The sequence below is a fragment of the Epinephelus moara genome, chromosome 3 (genome assembly GCF_006386435.1).
Source record: "Epinephelus moara isolate mb chromosome 3, YSFRI_EMoa_1.0, whole genome shotgun sequence".
NCBI classification, from domain to species: Eukaryota; Metazoa; Chordata; class Actinopteri; order Perciformes; family Serranidae; genus Epinephelus; species Epinephelus moara.
The window spans coordinates 3447320-3467245 of NC_065508.1; the positions used below are offsets into that span (position 1 = coordinate 3447320).

At 40.9% G+C, this 19926-nt stretch overlaps 1 protein-coding gene across 2 annotated transcripts in view; it reads left to right on the forward strand.

Moving 5' to 3' along the window:
* dbn1 (drebrin 1) overlaps positions 1–19926 on the forward strand; it is a 176484-nt gene that overhangs the window by 116782 nt on the left and 39776 nt on the right. For both annotated transcript variants that reach the window (XM_050040558.1, XM_050040559.1), the window contains exon 2: positions 19040–19095. In XM_050040558.1, coding sequence (XP_049896515.1) covers positions 19040–19095 — 56 coding nt within the window. The remainder of the gene's footprint in view (positions 1–19039; positions 19096–19926) is intronic.

The following is a 19926-nucleotide window of genomic DNA, read 5'->3' on the forward strand; positions in this document are numbered from 1 at the left end:
GCTGGAGATCAACACAATGCAGCCGGACCGGCTTGTAAACAATGGGCTGGAGATCAACACAGACAGAGGGTGTGTGACGTCATGCAATACTCCAGATAAAACTACACCTCTAGTTCTTCACATAGTGATTTTTTAATTCCTTCAATCTAGAAATGAAGAATTTCCGCTTATTGCTCCTTTAAGACTTGTCAAGAATAGATATTCTCGACCTCTTTGACAGATAGATCTTTGACAACTCAGGCAGATGATCATCTTAAAAAACTCAGGACACTCCTGTTGGCTGATAGTGATTCTAGAAATGTCTGATCTTTGATAAACAACCCCTCCAAAACCTTCTGGAACTCTGGAACATAAACACTTTGATATATTGTGATCGACGATAATGTGTTCGTCTTCCAGGTTTATCTTCCAAAAGGGAATTTCTGGAAAGATTTTCAAACACTTCTCAACACTTATTGTGTTCTCTCTAAACTGTTTATACCCAGTGTTGACCTGTCTGGAGTTGGATTAGAGGTTAAGGGACTGTAAGGAGTCCTGGGTTGTGGTTTCTGCCTCTCTTCTGATGCAGTTCTTTAATGTTCTACATCCCTCTTCACTTAACTTGTTTCTCTACTCTTAGTTAAAATAGGATCATATCTTGGATGCCGACACTGTTTATCGCCTGGAGCCCAAAAGAGAAATGAAACCTACTGTTTAGGGACCAAAGCTAATTTCCTTTTTTTTCCCCTCAGTGTCACTTTGTTTGTAAAAGTTACATCCAACTTCTCTGTTTTATAAGTGCTGGTTTCATTTCTGTTCAGAAATGATGCCTGTAAACATTTTCACTTAAGGGTTAGTCATGAGAACAGGATTTCTCCACAACCCAGAAACCAAACAATTTTTGGTTTCCACTTCCTTTGGAGGAAACTCAACTTCTTTGTTTTATGTGACCATAATCTTTTAATAGTTCATAACAAGGTGACCCCAGGCGTTTGCTTTGTTTTTCTAGTCTTTACATTTGTTGCCAAGTACAAAGCTTGGCAGTGGTGATGTGTGACTGACTTTGGTTACAGATTAGAATTTTTCAGAAATGCCAATTCTGTTAATGACAGACCTATTCATTTATGTGTCGTCTCTCAGGCCTTTAGGGAAGTGCTGCTTTTGTTCAAGTTCTCTCAGCTCATTCAAACAACACAAAACAATTGCTGATCTAGGCAGTATTCCTTCTAAAAATCTAATGCGAGTCAGCCTTTTTCCCGATCTCAACACTACAAAGGACCCACTGCCAAACATGCAGACAGACAGTTAGGCGAGTGGTAAGCCTGATGGTTTGCTCACCAAATTCTTGAGTATTGATGGAAAATGTTCCTTCAGTGATTTTGCTGCCTCAGCAGCTACTGGTTTGGCAAGTTATCTTGACTTTCCATCTGGTGAGCCCATTATTAGCCATGAGCATGTAGGATAGTGGCAGGGATGTGCAATGGGAGACAATGACATTGTAGATGTCAGTAAACCAAAGGATAAAGGACATGAGCTCTGAAAGATGCAGATGTAAAGTTGCTCCTATATCGTGTCTGCTGCACTTTGACTCAAGCACTGAGGGACCTTGTTTGGAAAAACCCTGTTTTGCCTCATTTCCTGACATTAAACATGTAAAGTTTCAGGCTCAGTCTCCAGGCTGCTAGACAGACACTTCAGTTTTGTTTTAGAGTATAAATATATATTGTATATATTCAAAAGAAGAGCTATTTTAGCGTCATATGAAACACAACTATTATTCTTCTTTCTTGAAAGCTTGTTTTAGCATTTGGCCTACATGCGTTATCAGATTTGTCATTTGAACTATCCTCTGCCTCTGCTGCTGGGTAAAAGCATGTGTGTCAAACTGTTAACGTTGATTCTGTTTGAGATGTGACCGCTGCATAACCTCATAGAGGGCAGAAATGAACCGTGTCACCATCTTTGTGTGCTTATATGCAGTAGGAAATTTGGTGGGGTGCCGTCCTTCTTGTTAGCAAATGACCAGATTGTGTCCCCTGTGTTAACCTGCCATCAGGCTCCATCCCCTGGGTCTGGACCCACACGCCATTCTATCTGGATCCAGACCTCTATCCAGTAAATTATTGGAAATTATTAAATTTGACAGAGCATTTCTATTTTAAGCAGCACAGCACTTGTAGCCCTGCTTTAGGGAACAGGAACTCACAGACCAGTTGCATACGTTAAATCATGCAAGCCGCTCAGCCAAATACCCAGCTCTGTAAACACATTCTTACTGTACATACTGCATCCAAAACGGTCAAAACATTTTGTTGTTGTTGTCATGTAACGCACTTCACTAATGATGAAGTTTGGGAATATGTATAGAATATGAATCATGACCAAGAACATGTCCTTTTTAAAGGCCAAAAAGATGAAAATGGTCAGCTACATTTACTGCAGTATTTGATGCTATTTTAATTGGAACTGTAAAGTCGAAAGTAGTTTTGATTTTCTTTCATTTTTATGGATGATACATTTTCTTACTTCAAATTGTAAATGGCTGTAATATCATGTTCATTTTTACCCCCCCTTCAACCTCTCCACCTCTCTCTGCACCACACACTAGAGTGCAATGATGATATGCTCAAGGGAAGCCATTACTAGAGACTTCTTCTTCCCCTCATTATAATTTAATGCAGGCTCAGACAGTCGCTCATGTTCAAGCCATCCTTTTGTCCTTATTTTCTCCCTTTCACTTGCTGAATAGAGATGCAGCTCTTCCACTGTCTATTTTTTCTTTTCTCTGTACTTCTTTAATATTGAGTGGGCCTATTTAGGGTTATTTTTAGTGACTATTATTTTATTATTATTTTTAGCATTGTAAGTTTGGCTCTCAAAATCTGTTGGATAAATGTTCGGACAATCATGCTCCACTAAGGATGAATCATAAGGACTTTGGTCATCATCTGATCTTCACTCTGGTGCCTTCCGCAAGTCAAAGTTTCCACCTGTGCAGAACCTCCGTTCTTGGTTCAATCCCAACTTAAGATGACAGTATAACCTCATGCATGTTGACATTCTATCCCAGCTGGCCACCAAGGTCGTTAGGCATTGATGATTGGTTGACTTTAGGTTGTGATGTTGGATGAGTAAATTCAATGTCAGGACAATGTCTAATGCCAATTTTAATTCGACGTAAAATACTGACAACAGATGGTGTTCATATTTTGTTGGTTTAAGTTGTGTTGATAATCCAACATCTTCTCCATGTGCAAGCCAGTGTCATTTAGAATAAAATTCAGTCATGAGGTATGAAAACCAAAAAATATTTATGTAGTTTTAGATTAAGCATTTTCCTTCTTTTTTTTTTTTAGATCCTCGCTAGGGTTGCAACCGATCATGGAAAATACAGTCATCACACAATTGGAAACTTAAAGACGTGTCCCTGTTGAACATATGCAGAATGCTTCATTCTGTATTTTTCAAAATCCTTCCCTTTGATCGTCTGTCATGTTTTGTGCTACTTTAGGAGAACGTAGAACAGACAATACGCTTCTCACTGGTGGCAACTCATGACTACGTAGTCTGCCGGCAATAAAAAAAGAAGAGATTACAGAAATACAGATGGGAAAATGAATACCAATGGGAGCATGAGTGACATTAGCCCCGTTTACACTGCCAGATTTTCCGCGAATGTTGGGCCATTTTGCCGGCAAGCTGCAAGCGTTTAGACACACAGAGGCGGATTGGCGAGTTGATCCGAGGTGCCCAATTTTCCGCCTCGTAGGGTAGACATATTGGTGGAACCCTTTTAGTTTAAACAGACCGAGGCGGCCTTCNCCGCGGCTTCCCTCCCACGTCACTGTTTACGTCACACGCTGAGCTACACGTTTTGTTACTTGCTCACGCCCCCCATTGCCCCGAAAAAGGCGCATTCCGTATAAACAAAAGTAGGTAGGCGGCATTTTGCTGCACTCCCCGATTTTGTTTTTATGCTGCCAATGCTGAAAAAAGATTCATTGGGCTTTCCTGCAAATTTGCACAACTCCTATCTAAAAAGGGCTTATGTGTACAAGCCCAGGAATCTCATTTCAGCTGCTTGTATCTGCAATCTCATTATTTCAGCCATTACTCTCAGCTCATGACCATAGGTTGGGAGTGAGTTGTTGCCCCAAGCGAAGGAGTTCAAGTCTCGGGGTCGTGTTCGCAAGTGGATGCAGGTTTTGCGTTGGACTGTCTTGGTGAAGAGAGAGCTGAGCCAGAAGGCAAAGCTTTGGACTAGTCCATCTACGTCCCAGCCCTCACCAGTGGTCAGGAGATAATGCCCAAGAAATATACTCTGATACAGATTTCAATTTGTTTTCATTAAGGAATTTATTTCCTCCAAAATATGTAATAACAACCCATAATGCAACACTCCTCTGTGGAAGGAAGCTGTGTCATTGTGTGAAAAAAATATCTTTGTCCGCAAATAGGCTCCCCTCATTTCCAAACTTATCTTACCCCCCCAAAATATTGTCTTGTAACTGCACCATACAAAGTAAGATATGTGCATAGTAGCTGTACTCTACTCTGTACGCTACTGTAACTGATCTTTGTCAGACAGCACTGTTAAGCCCCCCCTTGACTCTGCAGTGTTTTGAGATCTGCTGTCAAATGAGGAACAGGAAGCTTGTTTCTGTTTTTGTGCTGCATTTCTTGTGTTGTCTGTACCAGCAGCATTTACCTACATTATTAGCATTATGTAGTTAGCATCCATTTCAGAGCACAGCTGAGCCTCAGCTGAGGCGGATAAAATTAATCTGAAACTGATGAAATTTCTGACAGTGTAAAGCTGAGCCTGATAAGTCTGAAAAAAACAGATGATGAACCCTTGGTTTCGGTTACAGCAACCCTCAGAACAAACTTTACATTTTTGCCACATTATGGAATAATAATAAACATCTCTACAGCTCTTCCTCCATACAACTCTTTAGTTGTCTGTAATGAGCATTATGGCTCGGCTACAGATTATTGGCCTTGTTTTCCCCATCTCTGCCTTTCACACCACTCTCGCTCGTGTCTTACTCATCGGATCGGCGTGCAGAGTTTTGCATTCCCAGACCGACAGGAACAGGAGTCACGGCTGTTCCCTAATGCCCTGTTTCACTCCCCCCTGAAACATTACCCATAATTCTCTGTCCTCAAGTCTGTCTGCCTCATTTCTTTTGCATTAAGTCACCGTTGTAGGTTTCTCGCTCAATAAATCACGCAACGTTATCCGACCACAGGAATAACAGTCATTGCCAGCATGCTTAATCATCCCCCCTAGTTCTCTCTGTCCTATCCCACAATGCTCTCTGTCTGCCTGCTTCTGTCTTCACAGCTCTTTGTCTGTATTTACAGTCTCTCTGTTCTGCGTATCTCTTCAACCACACATATTTTTCTTTTCCCTCTGGCCATTAAAAACCCCGAGAGGGATCTATAACTCTCAAACCCAGTGGATAAATATTAGATTTTGGGGGAACAAAGCGTGCTTTGCTTTTGAATTTGGACAAATAACAGAAAGAGACACTGCACACGCTACAGTTGTGTCTGTATTAGATCACAGAGTCTATTGTCACACTATGCCCTCACTCATTTTATGCTACTAGATGCAGTTTGGTTTTGTTGCTCAAGATAAATTTTACTCTCACTGTCTGTTCTATGCACATAATGTCTGCTGTTCTGAGACAACATAACATAAAACTTATTGCACCATTTTTACTGCATGTGTTTAAATTGATGGAGTTGCAGAACTGACATCTTTTGATTTGGAAACATTACAGAAACATCTCTCTCTCTTTCATTCGCTCTGTTAATGTCTCTCAGTCTCATAGTTAAGTGCTGACTCCACTTAATCTGCTTTTTCTTTTCCTTAATGAGCCTCTGCAGTCGGCTTCTCTCCTGTGTTTCGTCTTCACTGAGTCAGTAGGAAGGCTGACAGCAGCGGCTCAGAACAGCAAAGAGCTTTCTGGCAGGAATCATAACATCAGCCCTCTGGTGATGCCGGTCCAAGAGGCCTCAAAGTACAACGAGTGTAGACGCTTTCCATTTCAAACCTTTAAAGCTTTATTGCTTTCCTCTGTACTTAAACTGTGGTACACTCAATACTGCTAATTTTCATTGGGTTGTCATAGCAACTGGTGCAATTCTTAAAGCTCGGAGCCTTAGAAAGTCAAACTGATTTAATAAACATATTACTGAGTCTTTCGTAGTTGTTCAGCGTCATTAAGATGGTTAAATGCACATCCTGGTCTTCAGCTCTCATTTTAAAAAGCCTGCAAAACACTGTTACTCTGCTACTTTCAAGATGGACGCTCCAGTTACTCGTTCTTGTTATATTTCTTTACAGTTAGCAACTGTGACCTTTTCGTAAAAATTCTCCCTGTTGCTGATTAAAAGGTTAATCTAAAAGCAACTGCATGGAATGTGATGCTGGCATGTTGGCCTACTGTATGAACATGCAAAACTCGTTTGAAGAACCACAGTATGTTAACTCCCTTAGCTTGTAGCATGTTAGCACAGACAGGGCCTGGCAGCGGTCAAGTACCGAGAGCTGGTATCAAATACTGTCAAACGCATACAGACAGTTTCTCATTTAAAGAGTAACTCTTTACTGCTTCTCTCTTTTGAACCTCTGATGTCGTCACATGTGGTCACATCATCACTGCCAGGAAGTTTGGGTGTCCATGTAAAGAAGAGAGGACGTACTCTAAAATATATCATTCAACAAGTTTACTTGATTATATGTCTTGCAGTACACAAAACGTTTTCAACCATCTGGTCTTTATTAGTGTTAAATGCAGGGATACGATCCGTACTCCACCTGCAAACTGACCATTTGGACGTCAGTCACTCAGCGTGTGACTCCTGGAAGTTAACAAAACAGAGATCAAGCTGTTTTCCTCATTCATGCCAATCAGATTTTTAGTTTATAAATCCGATAACACTCATTGTAAGAACAATTTTTCATAATTACCACCTCTGCTATTTTAGAACGGGAGTGTTATTGTATTCATTACCTAAAAACCCTTTGTGCTACTGACATGTATGAGGAGAATATTAAAGCTCCAGTGTAACATTGCCTCAGTGTACAGTATACTGGGTCAGACATAGACTCACAAGTCAGTCTTTAGATGCTTTGCTTAACTAAAGACTGATGACTTTCTCCCTGATTTTGTGTTTAGATGGGCAGATACAATCAGAGTTTAAAAAAAACTCCCTACGTTGCAGAACCAATAGTAAATCTGCAGGGCGGTCCTTCGGTGGCTCGCTGAACTCTTGTGCTCGTAAACATAGTCCGACTGCGTTAAAAGTTTTAAACAAAGTCGCTGTAAGTCCTTCATTTCCACAATCTTGTGGACTGAGCACACGTTTGATAAAACGGAGTTAAATCTCTCGGCATCCATTTTCAAGCTCTCTGTGTGTTTGTTTCCTTGCGGACGAGAAAAGGGGGAGCGCACATTTCCGGGAGGGCGTGTCCTTTTAAAAAATGCAAGAGGCGTTGCTTTGTTGCCGGCCGTTTTCTCCGGTGTGTTAAATACACTTTAGAAAGGAGTGTCCCCAGACTATCAGAAGCCAGTGATCTCTGATTGTCGTGTGGAGAGACTACGTCAGACGTATAAATGTATTTAAAGTTTTTGGGCTCTTGAGTAATAGGCACTGGGCATCTTTTAGGTCTCAAGCAGCAGTGCTTTAGAGTAGAAAAACATGCTTATATTTTGAAAAAAAAATATTGCTTCAATACCGAAACTGTAGAATCATTTAGTCACTAATTAGGACAATTTCAGATGATACCCAGCTCTGAACAAAAGCACTCTGGGCAGCACCAGCCAAAAGACCTGCCTGACTGCGTCTGAAGCCCTGCTGCAGTCAACATCAGCAGCGTCATCTGCAGTGTGTGTCAGCCACACAGGAACATGAGCGTCTCAGACAGACAAAAACACATTTTTAGTTTAATTTTTGAGATTAAATGTGACGTTATTGTTAGTTTTATGACCACATTAAGTTGATACTGCAACACATTTTTCTAATGACCTGCTGTTTGCAATGTGAAGTAGAATTTGCACACGGAGCTCAGTGTCAGGTCTGCATCCTTTTTTTTAAGATGTGATGTGAGGCCAGCTGGATCATCATCCAACACACACACACACACACACGTACAGAGCATGCTGTGTGCTCACCTGGTGTGTGTGTGTATTTTGCCCTTCAGCTGTCCTACACCCTCCTCCTTCCCACCATGAATATCTTTACATCGTCGCTCCCCTCAGGTCAAAAACTGCTGTTGCCGAGATAACGATGGGGGGATGCTGCCTGGTTGCCATGGTGAAACCCCCTGTGGGGTGTGTGGGGTGGTTTATCTTGGCAGCCTCTGTTTTTTTAACATCTTCAAAGCCAGTGTCATGCACTGCCATGCCGACCCTTCATACAGGAGGTGGACAAAATAATAAACTCACACAACATGTCGCCACATAGTTTGAGCTCTTGTCCGTCTTCAAGCACGTACCTGTTTAGATTCTTCTCAAACCAAAATACTTTTCCTTTTTTGGTCAGACCTGCCAGTTTTAAGCTCTTGGCACTTGCCTTTAAAACAAGACGTTTCTTAATGGAAGTTCTGTTGCTTAAAACAACAGCAAAAAAAAAAACAGATTTGTAAAATTGACACTGTCCTGTGTTTGTTGAGACTGTGTCACAGAGGTGTTTATTCAGTCCTGAGCCATCCTGTTCCTGTAAGTGAGATTCAGCGTGTCACCACAGTTCCTCCTCTCTGATTCTGTTTATTCACCTCCTGGAATATTCCTTAAAATCAGCTGTTAGTTTCCTCTTGGTCCTGAGGATTTGTGATTTTTAATTCTGGCACGGTGCAGACCAGCTTTCAGCTTAAAATAACTGGCTCTGTAGCTTCTTCCTGTTGAGACTCCTGTTGTTTTAATGGACAGGGAGGGAAGAAACGATCCAGTCTGCTTCATGTGTGTGTTTGAATGCTGCATTGTGTGCAACAGTATGAAATATGGTTTTTGTTTCGTGTGTGATAGACGACACAGAAAGAAGAGAGACCAAGGAAGAAGGGACAGAAAATACAAGATAATTGAAGATACAGTGCCAGGTTAATTTGTTCAGTTTCAGCTGAGATAAATTGAGTCTGTCTTCAATGATCTTGATTAAGTCCAGACACAGAATGTGTTTAATGACATGAAATTGTATTTTTAACTCTGCGAACCTTGCAGCAATTATGTCATTTAGAATTTCCTCTCCGAGCTTTTCTCCGCCACTGATAGTGCCTCTGCACTTTAATTATATCTCTATGTAGGTGAAGGCGAACTGCTTCAGTGCTCTGCTAACTCTAATAAATGAGAAATAAACGCTAACATCGAGTAACGTCTTTTTAGCACCAAAAGATGACACAGTTACACAGAGAAGGATAATAAAATCGGCTATATGAAAGTGACTGTTAGTTCACTGTGTACACACACACACACACACACACACACACACAGCCTCCTACAGTAAAAAGCAGATTAGAGAGGGAAGCTGTTGTGCCGCCTCCAGTTAAAAACACTACAGTGCTTCTTCTGCACATCAAAAGCAGCGTGGGCATGCTCACACACGAACACACACACACGCACGAGAAAATGATATATAAATAGTATATTTCTCATAGATAGTGAGTTGGGTCGAGATCTGGTGACTGTGAAGGCCACAGCTTGAGTCACATCATTTACATACTCACTGAACCGTTCAATGAGCCCCTCTGACCTATATAGATGTATATGTGTGTATATGTGTGTGCTTCAGGCCTGACACTTTTTATTTGAAATTCAACCTTCTGCTTGAACACGGGGAAAATTGTAATATTCAATTTGTAATGATCTGTTCAAAATTCACTGTGTACAAAGTGTTGTACGCGCTAATGCAAAATAGAGAGAGCTAGTAAGCTGTTCTGAGGAAATAATCACGACGCCAAACAATCTGGTGAAGTAATGTGAGGAGGCATTTTGGATTCGATGCCAAAGATTTGAAAAATCATGGATAAATGTTGTTTGCTTTTTGCTGATAATGTAAAATCAACAAGTCCTGAAAATAAGTTTATTCTCTGATCTGATGCCTTCCAGAATTGTGACAAGTTACTGTTGGAAAATAATTTAGTTTAGGCACAACATAATCTTTATTTGGTTTCGGATAAGATCGTGGGTTTGGGTTAAAATGACTACTTTGTTAAGGTTAGGGGACCTTCATCGTTACGGTTTAAAGCATGGATGGAAACAGGAAATTAACAGCGGTCTGCTTTCGTTGAGCAATCCAGTCACCACAACATCCTTCATACATGGAATATGTTGCTCAGTACTGAAAGAATAGTTCACCCCAGAAAATCTAAATTGTATATAATACGGTCCCAGAAAATGTTTCTATTGAAAGATGTTCAGGGGAAAGGAACGCACGAAAAATGGAAGCATGTCAGTGGACTTCGACAAAGCCCTCAGCTCGTTCTGGACAAGAGTCATAATTCTAATGTCCTATAGATGGCGTTATAACTTGAGCCCTATTCGCACGGGATTAGTATTACCTGGGGACCTCTGGTAATTTGTAATAATTGCGGAGGATGTCTGTGATCTTAATCCCGTGCAAATGCGCCATGCCTGTAATTTGTATTAATTACCTACTATATTTCGGCAAACACAGACGTCCCATGATAATACTAGTCCCGTGCGAATCTGCATCTCAGGGATTGGGGGGTATTTTAGTTGTTGTTGTTTTTAATTGCGCGCCTTTTTTCTACCTCTGGAGGCTGCGGTGGAAATTATGAATGACAGTTTTGACAGCATTTTAGGTGCAATTGTAGGAGACGGGCACCGGAGCAGGAGTTCTTTGTGGATATTTTCCCAAACGGTGTGGTTGTGCACCATTTCGTCAAATTGCCTCTGGTAATGTGTCTCACCCCACACAGCAGTTAAACTCAGCCTCTCCTCGCGCGTCCAGTGTCTGCAGCCATTTCGCTTTGCCACGGCTCAGCACATGGATGTGACTCAGCAGCACGCAGCAGCAGCGGATGTCTTCTTCTTCTTCTTTGGATTTTATTGGTGGTTGGCAACTCAGCAGCGGATGTTACGATGTGCACAGCTTTGACATCATATCCGGGCCGCAATGTCAGTAAATTCGAGTAAAATATAGACTTCGCTTATCCTGTGCGAATGCACTGCAAGAAACACAGACGTATGATATTGTTGTGGTTGAATTTGATTAAACCACTGATTTTTTTGTTGTTGTTTTTCTTGTGTTTGTAAAATGCAGCTGCTCTATAGTGTCATTAGTTGTCACTCGAGTGAGGGGGGTAGTTAATGACTGCGTGGGCTGTGTTCAAATTCAAATTAGCTCAAAACTGATGACAAAAAAAATGTTTTTATGATAAAAAAATGTTAAAGGAAAGCGTTTTCTTCCAGACTAATATGTATGAAAAGATGACACACATATTGCCATGAACCAAACTTGTTCATGGAAAGGTCGGGGTGATACCCAGAAGAGCTCACTGACTATGACCTGCACACTTGTGATTAGTTCATTGATTTAGTCTCCATCAGTCCCTCATTGTTCCTTTAATCTTTTATCCTGCTGCTGACTGTTTGTTCTTTTTCTCTCCCTCCTCCTCCTCCTCCTCCTCCTCCTCCGCCTCCTCCTACTGATCGTCTCTACTTTTAACCTCCCCGCCTGTTAGTTTCCTCTCTCTCCTTATCCTTCCTCATCTTATCCTTTTCTCTCTTTTCCTCTCCCTTCCCATCCCTTTCCCTTCGTCCTTTTACTCAGTGCGACATCTCCTTCTGTCCCCCGTCTCTTCCCCTTTGCTCTCCTCTTTTTCTTGTATTTTCCCTTTTATTCTCCTCTCCTCTTCCTTCCTCTCTTCCTCTTTACATGCCCAGCTGTGCGCGCGTGCACATACACACACACACACACACACACACACACACACACAGAGCTGTTTCTAGGTCATGAGGGCTTTAAATGAATAATAAACAGCTGTCTGCTTTAAAGAGAATTATTTATAGAGCATCGAACGAGCGACTGAGACTCATATGTGCTCACTCTCTCTCTCTCTCTCTCTCTCTCTCATTCTTAAATGCTTTTTTCCCATCCATCCTTTTTACACTCTGTTGTCTTTATCATCTGTAATCCTTTTATGCTCTCTTTGTTTTTCATCTAATCTGCCATTCAATCTTTCCTTTCCTGCCCTGCCTCCAGGACGCTGCTTTTCTACTGGTTTGTTGTTACGTTACTACGACCATAGCTGTCGCTATATCTGTAGTAGTAATAGTAGTAGTAGCTCTGTCCTCAACACAGACCTGGATGTGTCTCATTGTGTGATGCTCAGAGCCCAGTGTCCTCAGGAGATACATTAATTTTGGACAAACATGTCGTGACTCAATCTGCGTCCACGTCTGTAGTTTTGCTCTCATTGACCTCATCAGTCACAGCTCAAGTGATGCTCCAATGTGAAATCTGCATATAAACAAGTACAGTCCAAAATGTCCTTTGCAAGCTGACTTTGGTCAGACAAGTATCCCAGCAAGCATTTTGCATCAATCAGAGGTGATCATTTTTGCACACAAGCCGTACATTGACACTCTATGTGTTAGATAACAGCTGTTTATTTAGACATCCAGCAGTTACGAAGCAGCAATATCATTCATTTGAAATTGTGTTTCTCTTAAGTCCAATACTCACTCTCCTTATAGCTCCCGTTTGGCCTCCTCTATCTGGCTCTTAGCTGCTAAATGCTCCACTTTGGTGCTGAGCAGATATTGTACACTGCAGGTTTTTACATCATTTCTTGTTGAAAACAGCTGCCTGTGGCTGAAAATGAGCAGACTGACAGTGGAAAAAGAGGATGGATAAATGGAGCTGATTGGAGAAGATGAGGTTTTGGTGATGAAATTTGCCGGCTGGCACAGAGAGAGAGAGAGAGAGAGAGGGAGGGAGGCGGAGAGGGAGAGAGAGATTTTTGGAAGCAGCAAGTGACTCGGCAGAAACAGACAGGATGGAGGGAGGGGAGATGAGGTCAGCAGAAAGTCAGACGGTGGCCAGACTAAAGCTTCAGGCTGAAACAGCATGAGATCATCTGGACTGAGCCTGACTGGTAATACCCGCCACACCACACAGAGACACATGGACGTCGACAATGGTGCATACAGCTGTGAAAAATAAAATCCTCTCTTGCAAACTACATTTAAAAGCACAAAGCCTCACAATTCTAGCATTTTAAACTATTTAAGATCCCAATATCACCTCAACATGTATCTGTTTAGGTTGTATGTTTGAGTTCATACAAGACAGTAAGATTAAAATGAGGAAAGAAACCGTACATTACAATGTTTGTGTCACTGTAAATGTCAGTTCAGTATCCCACAGGCTAATCCTGACTTCTAACTGTAACTTCTACAGAGGCCCCTGCGTCACGTCTTTAACCAAAAGGAGTCAAAAACAAAAACTCTTATTTTGGGGAATGTTATGTCCGTGCTGATGCAGTGGGAGCTTCTTCGGGGTATTCTTGTGCTAACTAAAGTTTGCAGATAGAAAATTGTTTGTTAACCCGATGAAGACAAAGTGCACTCACACTCACTCACAAATGACACACAGAAACACTACATCGATATAAATTACTGGCAGCAGCTCAGAGCTTTTGTGCTGATTGAGAGTTTGGTGAAGAGTTTTATATTGCAGGTTTTTTTTAAATCAGTATAATCTTCAATAATCTACAGTGCTCTGCCCCCCAGTTTATAATCTCCTGTTTAAACCCTGATAGATTAAAGGGTAATTTCTCTAACCTCAATCCCTGCATGCCGTCAATATGTAGGAAAATCAATTTTGATCTCCGTCTCGTCCTCATGGTTTTCAGTTTCCATAACTTCTCCTGATTTGATGGAGAGTCGGTCGACGTTAGAGTGAAAATCTTGTAGTCATCCAGAGCCAATAAAGCTGGAAGCACTGACGTGTTTAAATCCTCTCCAGCTGACCCAACAGAAAGTCCATCATTTAAACACATGCCGCATGTCAAAATATTGTTTTATACCCATGGAAACATATCTAAAGATACTCCCAGTGTTGGAAGGTTACTAAATGCATTTAGTCAAGTTATGTTCTTAACTGCAGTGTTGAGGTACTTCAGTATATCCATTTTATGCTACATGTAGTGCCACATTTCAGAGGGAAACTATATTTATCTGACAGCTGTAACGTCCCGTTTCTTTTCGGATGTGTTAAAGAAATGGTGCATTGTTTAAGATTGCACTGCCCAAGAGAATTTAAAGCAGCTGCAATTACAGTAGCTTCACCTTCACCAGCACATGATTATGTTATGCATCAATAATGATAATCCAATGATATATATTGCTAACACACCACTTGTTTTGATACCTTAAGTACATTTTGTTGCTATACTTCTTTGCCTGTGTTTGTAATGGAGTATCTTTATAATGTGGTATTGATTCATTTACTTAGAGTAAATAATCTGAATATTTCTTGGATACTAGCTGACAGTGTGTGTATAAAACGGTGTTGTTATGCCTCTGTGCCGTTTATAGTCGTGGCTGAAGGCATTATGTTTTCAGGTCCGTCTGTCTGCTGAGGAAGTTTCTTCAGATTTAGCACAAACATCCAATTTGAGTCAGGGATGAACAGATCAGAATTTGGTGGTCAAAGGCCAAGGTCGCTGTGACCTTGACCGTTGCATTCTTGTGAACGCAGTATGTCAAGAACACCTTGACGTAACTACTTCAGTATTGGCACAAGCGTCCACTTGGACTCAACAATGAACAGAAGTTGGTGGTTGAAGGTCAAAGGCCAAGGTCACTGTGACCTCACAAAACATGATTGTGGCCATAACTCTGAAACTCTGAAAGTGTCTAATAGGATAAAATTATGAAACTAGAAAAGCAGACCTCCGCCAAGTAGGTGATATTCCCTCCCCCTCTGCATCAGATTTTGCAGCCTGCATCACAATTAGGTTATTTGCATCACTGTCATTATTAGGTTATATATGCCTTCACCATGGAGACACTGTGGTGTATTTATTTCGTTTTTATTTTGTACCAACACAGAACATTAATTTCAACTTTAGAATTTCAACAACATTTAGCAAGTAGAACAAGACGTGCTTTCCAGCCACCAGATGGCGCTGTTTTCACCGTCTTAATTGCTGCTGAGGCTGTCAGACGATAGACTTTTTTATTATTTTATCCACTTTCCTTCAACCGATCACCACCAAAATTTTATCATCTGTTCCTTGTCCCATTATCCACCCTTCCTGAAAATGTCATAAAAATCTGTTCATAACTTTTTGAGTTATGTTGCAGACAAACAGACAAACATGACCTCCTTGGCAGAGGTAATGATGACATTTTGTATCTAAAAGGTCAAAGGTCAGCTTACTGTGATGTCATCATGTTCTGCAAAAACACTTCTCTGATAAATATTTAACATTGTAACTCAGGAACAGAAGGGAAGACATTTTTTGGTGAGTCTGACAACATGGAGCTCAGTCTGCTGAGTCTGAGATGTCCTTAAATGGCCACTGTACAGATGATAAACCCTTTAGACTGTGCTAACAAACTTTACGTTTTTACCCCACTAGTGGAATAGATGTATGAGTTCTTGTATATAAATGGATGGTATGGCTACAGACGTGTTGTTTTGTTGTAAAGAGTTCAGTCATCAAGTAAATGGATTTTTCAGCGGGGTCATTCCAGGAGGTCAAACAGTTTTTATCCGCAAATGTTATGTCTGTCACCTTCATTTAACCCCAGCCAAAGAGGTCAGGGGTGTATATGTGTGTGAAAGCATGAGGATGTGTGTGGGCATGCACGTAATTGATTTTATATAATGCATTGAGTGTGCCTGTATATACTGTGGATGTGAGTGTAATTGCGTCTGTTGTGTTAGAAAAGAGGACTTCAGTGGAGAGGGCAACAGAGGTCGGGCTGAGAGAGAACATTTGTGACAGTGTGTGAGTGTCTGGTCTTTTATATTTGTGCAGGCCAAAGTTTTAAACTGGAAAGTGAGGACATTTTGTCTTGTTTATCCAGTTAGAGTTAGTTTTAGATAAAAGCTGAGGGGACTGTATTATGTCAGTGAATGTCCTCAGTGGTACAAAACTGTGTTTGTTAAGGACGTGTGCGCTTTTCTAATCCATGCAGAGACTGACAAGAGTTCCCACAGTCATTAATCAAACCAAGTAATCTGCTTTACACACACACAGGCTTGAGCAGATAAAGCAGCTCTATCAGTCATCCTAAAGAGGTTTGTAACTCTAGTGTCTGGAGTCACTTGTTGTGTCGACCTCCGTCACTTCTCTCAGCCATCTTCATCATGAAGCAGCTGGTTTTTATCTGGTGTTAATCAACTGGTATGTGATTGCAGCAAAGAGAGGGGTATGGTTGTGGCGTGTAGCACTGCAGTGTTAACAGACAGCTAACTGAATCAACATCAGCCTGAAACACTGTTAGGAAATTCACCACAGAGAGTGGTAATATAGAAGATGGGTTTTTGAAATGGGAAAGCACTTCTGAGCTCTTGTTCTGTAGCACCGAGAGAGATGCACTCGCAAATTTTTGATAACTTCTGCCTCTTGTTCATATACGGCAGTGATTGAGGGCACTTACTGTAAGTTGCGTGGGGCAAAAGTGTCTGCCAAATAAATGTAATGTGTTGTAAAAACAAGGATAAGAGTCTACAGTCATGCAAGTGTTTCTGTGAGACTACTTAGGCACAGCTGTGCCTCGAGCTAAATGCTAATATCGGCATGCTAACATCCCCACAATGACAGTGCTGTAATGCTGATGTTTAGCAGGTAAACAGGTGTGTTTACCATGTTTATCACCTTAGTTGAGCGTGTTAGCATGCTAGCATTAACTAATTAGCATGCTGCCGACTGAATGTGATTTTCACATTGGCTAGTCATCCTGTTTAATTTGTCTTCTGATTAAATCGGAACCATTGAAACAAGTTGTAGGAAGCCTCTGCAAGTAATAGGTTGCTGGCAGACACTGCAATAAAATATAAAATGGTTAATCAGCAGTGCCGTGCACTGTAGAGCCGATGCGCTGCTGGTTCTGCCGGCCTGAATAGAATATAATGTCTATAGCCTTACTGTTGTGTACAGCCTTATAGACTGAGCTGAGTAGTGATGCGCGGGTCGACCCGTAACCCGCGGGACCCGCAAATGGACCTGCGGGTCGGGCAGCAGTGATTGTCTGTTAAATCGGTCTGTAAATGATATTTTGACATTATTGGCTATTACTGTCATGGCATCCGAAGGTACTGATGCGTTGAGCAGGTGACAGTCTGCGCTTGTTTTCAAAACACACTTGTGTCACGCGCTGTAAAAGAAACTTGTTGAAACTTTAAACAATAATTTATTGTACAAAACGGGGGAAACAAATGTTGACAAAAACGGTTCCATAATTCATATTAAATTCAAAATATAATGGAAAAAGTTAGAGGGAATAGTGATAAAGTGGTAAAACTTGGCATTGATCCACAGCCTCAGACGGATGTGCTCAAGCCTGCCGTGCGCACAAGCTCCGTTGGTAGGCGATACTATATTTTCACATTTTTAACAATGCAATTTAAAAGTTTTGATTTTTATTGATAACCTACATTTACTGACAACAAAAGGACTACATTTAGCACCAACAAAATATGTTAAAAAAATATATAAATAAATAAAAAAAATTAAGTAAATACGAATACCAAATTTTCATAACGAATACCTACCCATAGAAACGAATATTCGAATATCCGAATATTTGGCTACAGCCCTACAAATGTTAGAATTCAAAAAGGCTAAACACAAAAATTGGAAACTAGTAAACATTTTTAGGCCTAACCACTAAACAACTAAACATTAGCATGTTGGCAGCGTCATTAGCCCGTTTTCCACCAACATTTCTAGGAACTTTTATGACCAGGAATTCGTTTACCCAGGTAAACACATTCCTGGTTGGTTTGAACAAATTCTGTGTGGTCTGCGTTTCCACCGCACCTCAAAGTTTCGGATAATTTATTCAAATGAGCGTGATGGCGTAGATGATTCGGTGTGTGCCCTGTATTGGCTCCGCCAGCTTATTGGCTGGTAACACGGTGGTGTAGAGAGTTGGGGCTGTTTGTCTCGGCCAGTAGCTAAGTTTAAAAATATTTTAAGATAAGTGTCAAACTAAGTTAGTCTACATACAGACAGCTGTCATTTGATTTTATTAGTAACACTATCAGCTGAACTGGCGTGCTGTCCTTGTGTAAGACATAACGTTAGTGTCGGTGGATGAGAGACTGTGGGCGGAGCATATTGAATATCACTGTCTACATGTTTACATGTTGATGCTGCTGAACACATGTATTGATAAAGTATTGGCTTCTTACTCTCTAAGGGTTAATGTCACTTACAGTAATGAGTGTAGCTGCCATCAACTCGAGTCATTTTCAAGTTCGTTTCCACCGCGACCGCTCGGCTGTTCGCCGGTTGCGTCGGTGTGTGTGTAGTTGTGTGTAGAGGAGATCAGCGCCGGCACAAAAGAACCGATACCGTTAGCGCTTATCAATATTATGGTCTTTAATAATTTAGCTCCGGGGCTAATTTAGTACCGGGTGTCGGTACCCATCTTTAATCAAAACACAATCGAAGTGAAGACCTGTAGAAATGAAATAAAGCTTGCAGCGGCTTCCCGTACCAGGAAGTGTGGAACGCTGCAAGTGTGTCTTCAACTGGACAGTGTTCTTCGACAAACAGCCCCGCCCCTCAAGAATTCTGGGTAATCTTGAAAAGTCCTACCTCCCTACTAGGTTTTTCAAAATTCCGGGTAATTGATAAAAGTTCCTGTGGTGGAAAAGGGGCTATTGTGAGCATGTTTGTACACTGACTTTAGCATTTAGCTCAAAGCACCATAGGTTTACCAACAGTCTCACATGGTTGTCGTCTCTTGTTGCTTAAAAATCTGTAAATTAATTGTTTGACTGATTGTTTACGGCTCATGCAAAATCAAATTGTTGAAAATGTGTCTCTTTCTCTTTCTCACAGGGCCTTGTACACATATGAGGATGAAAGCAATGATTTGACAATGGCATCATCAGGAGGTAAGTTTATGCTTTTTTTGTCCACCAGTTTAATCTCTCCCAAACGTGACATCTTGCTGTTTTCATTTATTTTATGTCTTAATGAACATGGCTGCCTAAAAGCATGTTAACATCATGTGTGGAGGTGGCTGTAATTTGCTGCTGCAGACCCGTGGTTGAAGCTCTGATGAGCTCTGCAGGTTCTGCTGTTGCTTTAGGGGAAAAATGATCATGTTCTTTGTCTCCTGATTGTTACCGAGCCATCAGAGAGCTGGATTCATTATTACTACAGTTAATGACGCGCTGCATGATCATTACAGTTTAATGAGATTCCTCTGTATTTGATGCACACACGTGCCCTCACATAATGTCTTACTCCTTCCTCCCTTTAATGATATTGTTGCGTCATGTCTGAATTAGCAAATGTACATATGGACAAATCTCTTACACACTTTCGACCAAATTCATCTTGTTTATCACATATGTAGTTAATGTTGTCACTCAGAGTTTAATGACATAATTTCTGTATAAAGATTGCTTTGATGTGGGTGTAAATATCTACTTTGGCGTACACACAGTGGAAGAAAATATAATGAAGATATTTTTCTGAGCAGTGAGAGTGTAAAAATGTAAGTAGGGTTTTTCTAAGGACAATAAACAGATCAATATAACCAATGCACGTCTGTGTAATTAGCTACATTCACAATAGAGTTAATTATTTATGCACAAACTGGAACTGGAAAATAGGTCATAAACAACACGTTACAGCAACATTTTATTTTACTGCACTTAACCTTACTTTGGGAGAAAAGTGTGGTTGTATTTTCATCAGCCTTCAGAGTTTTCTTGTAA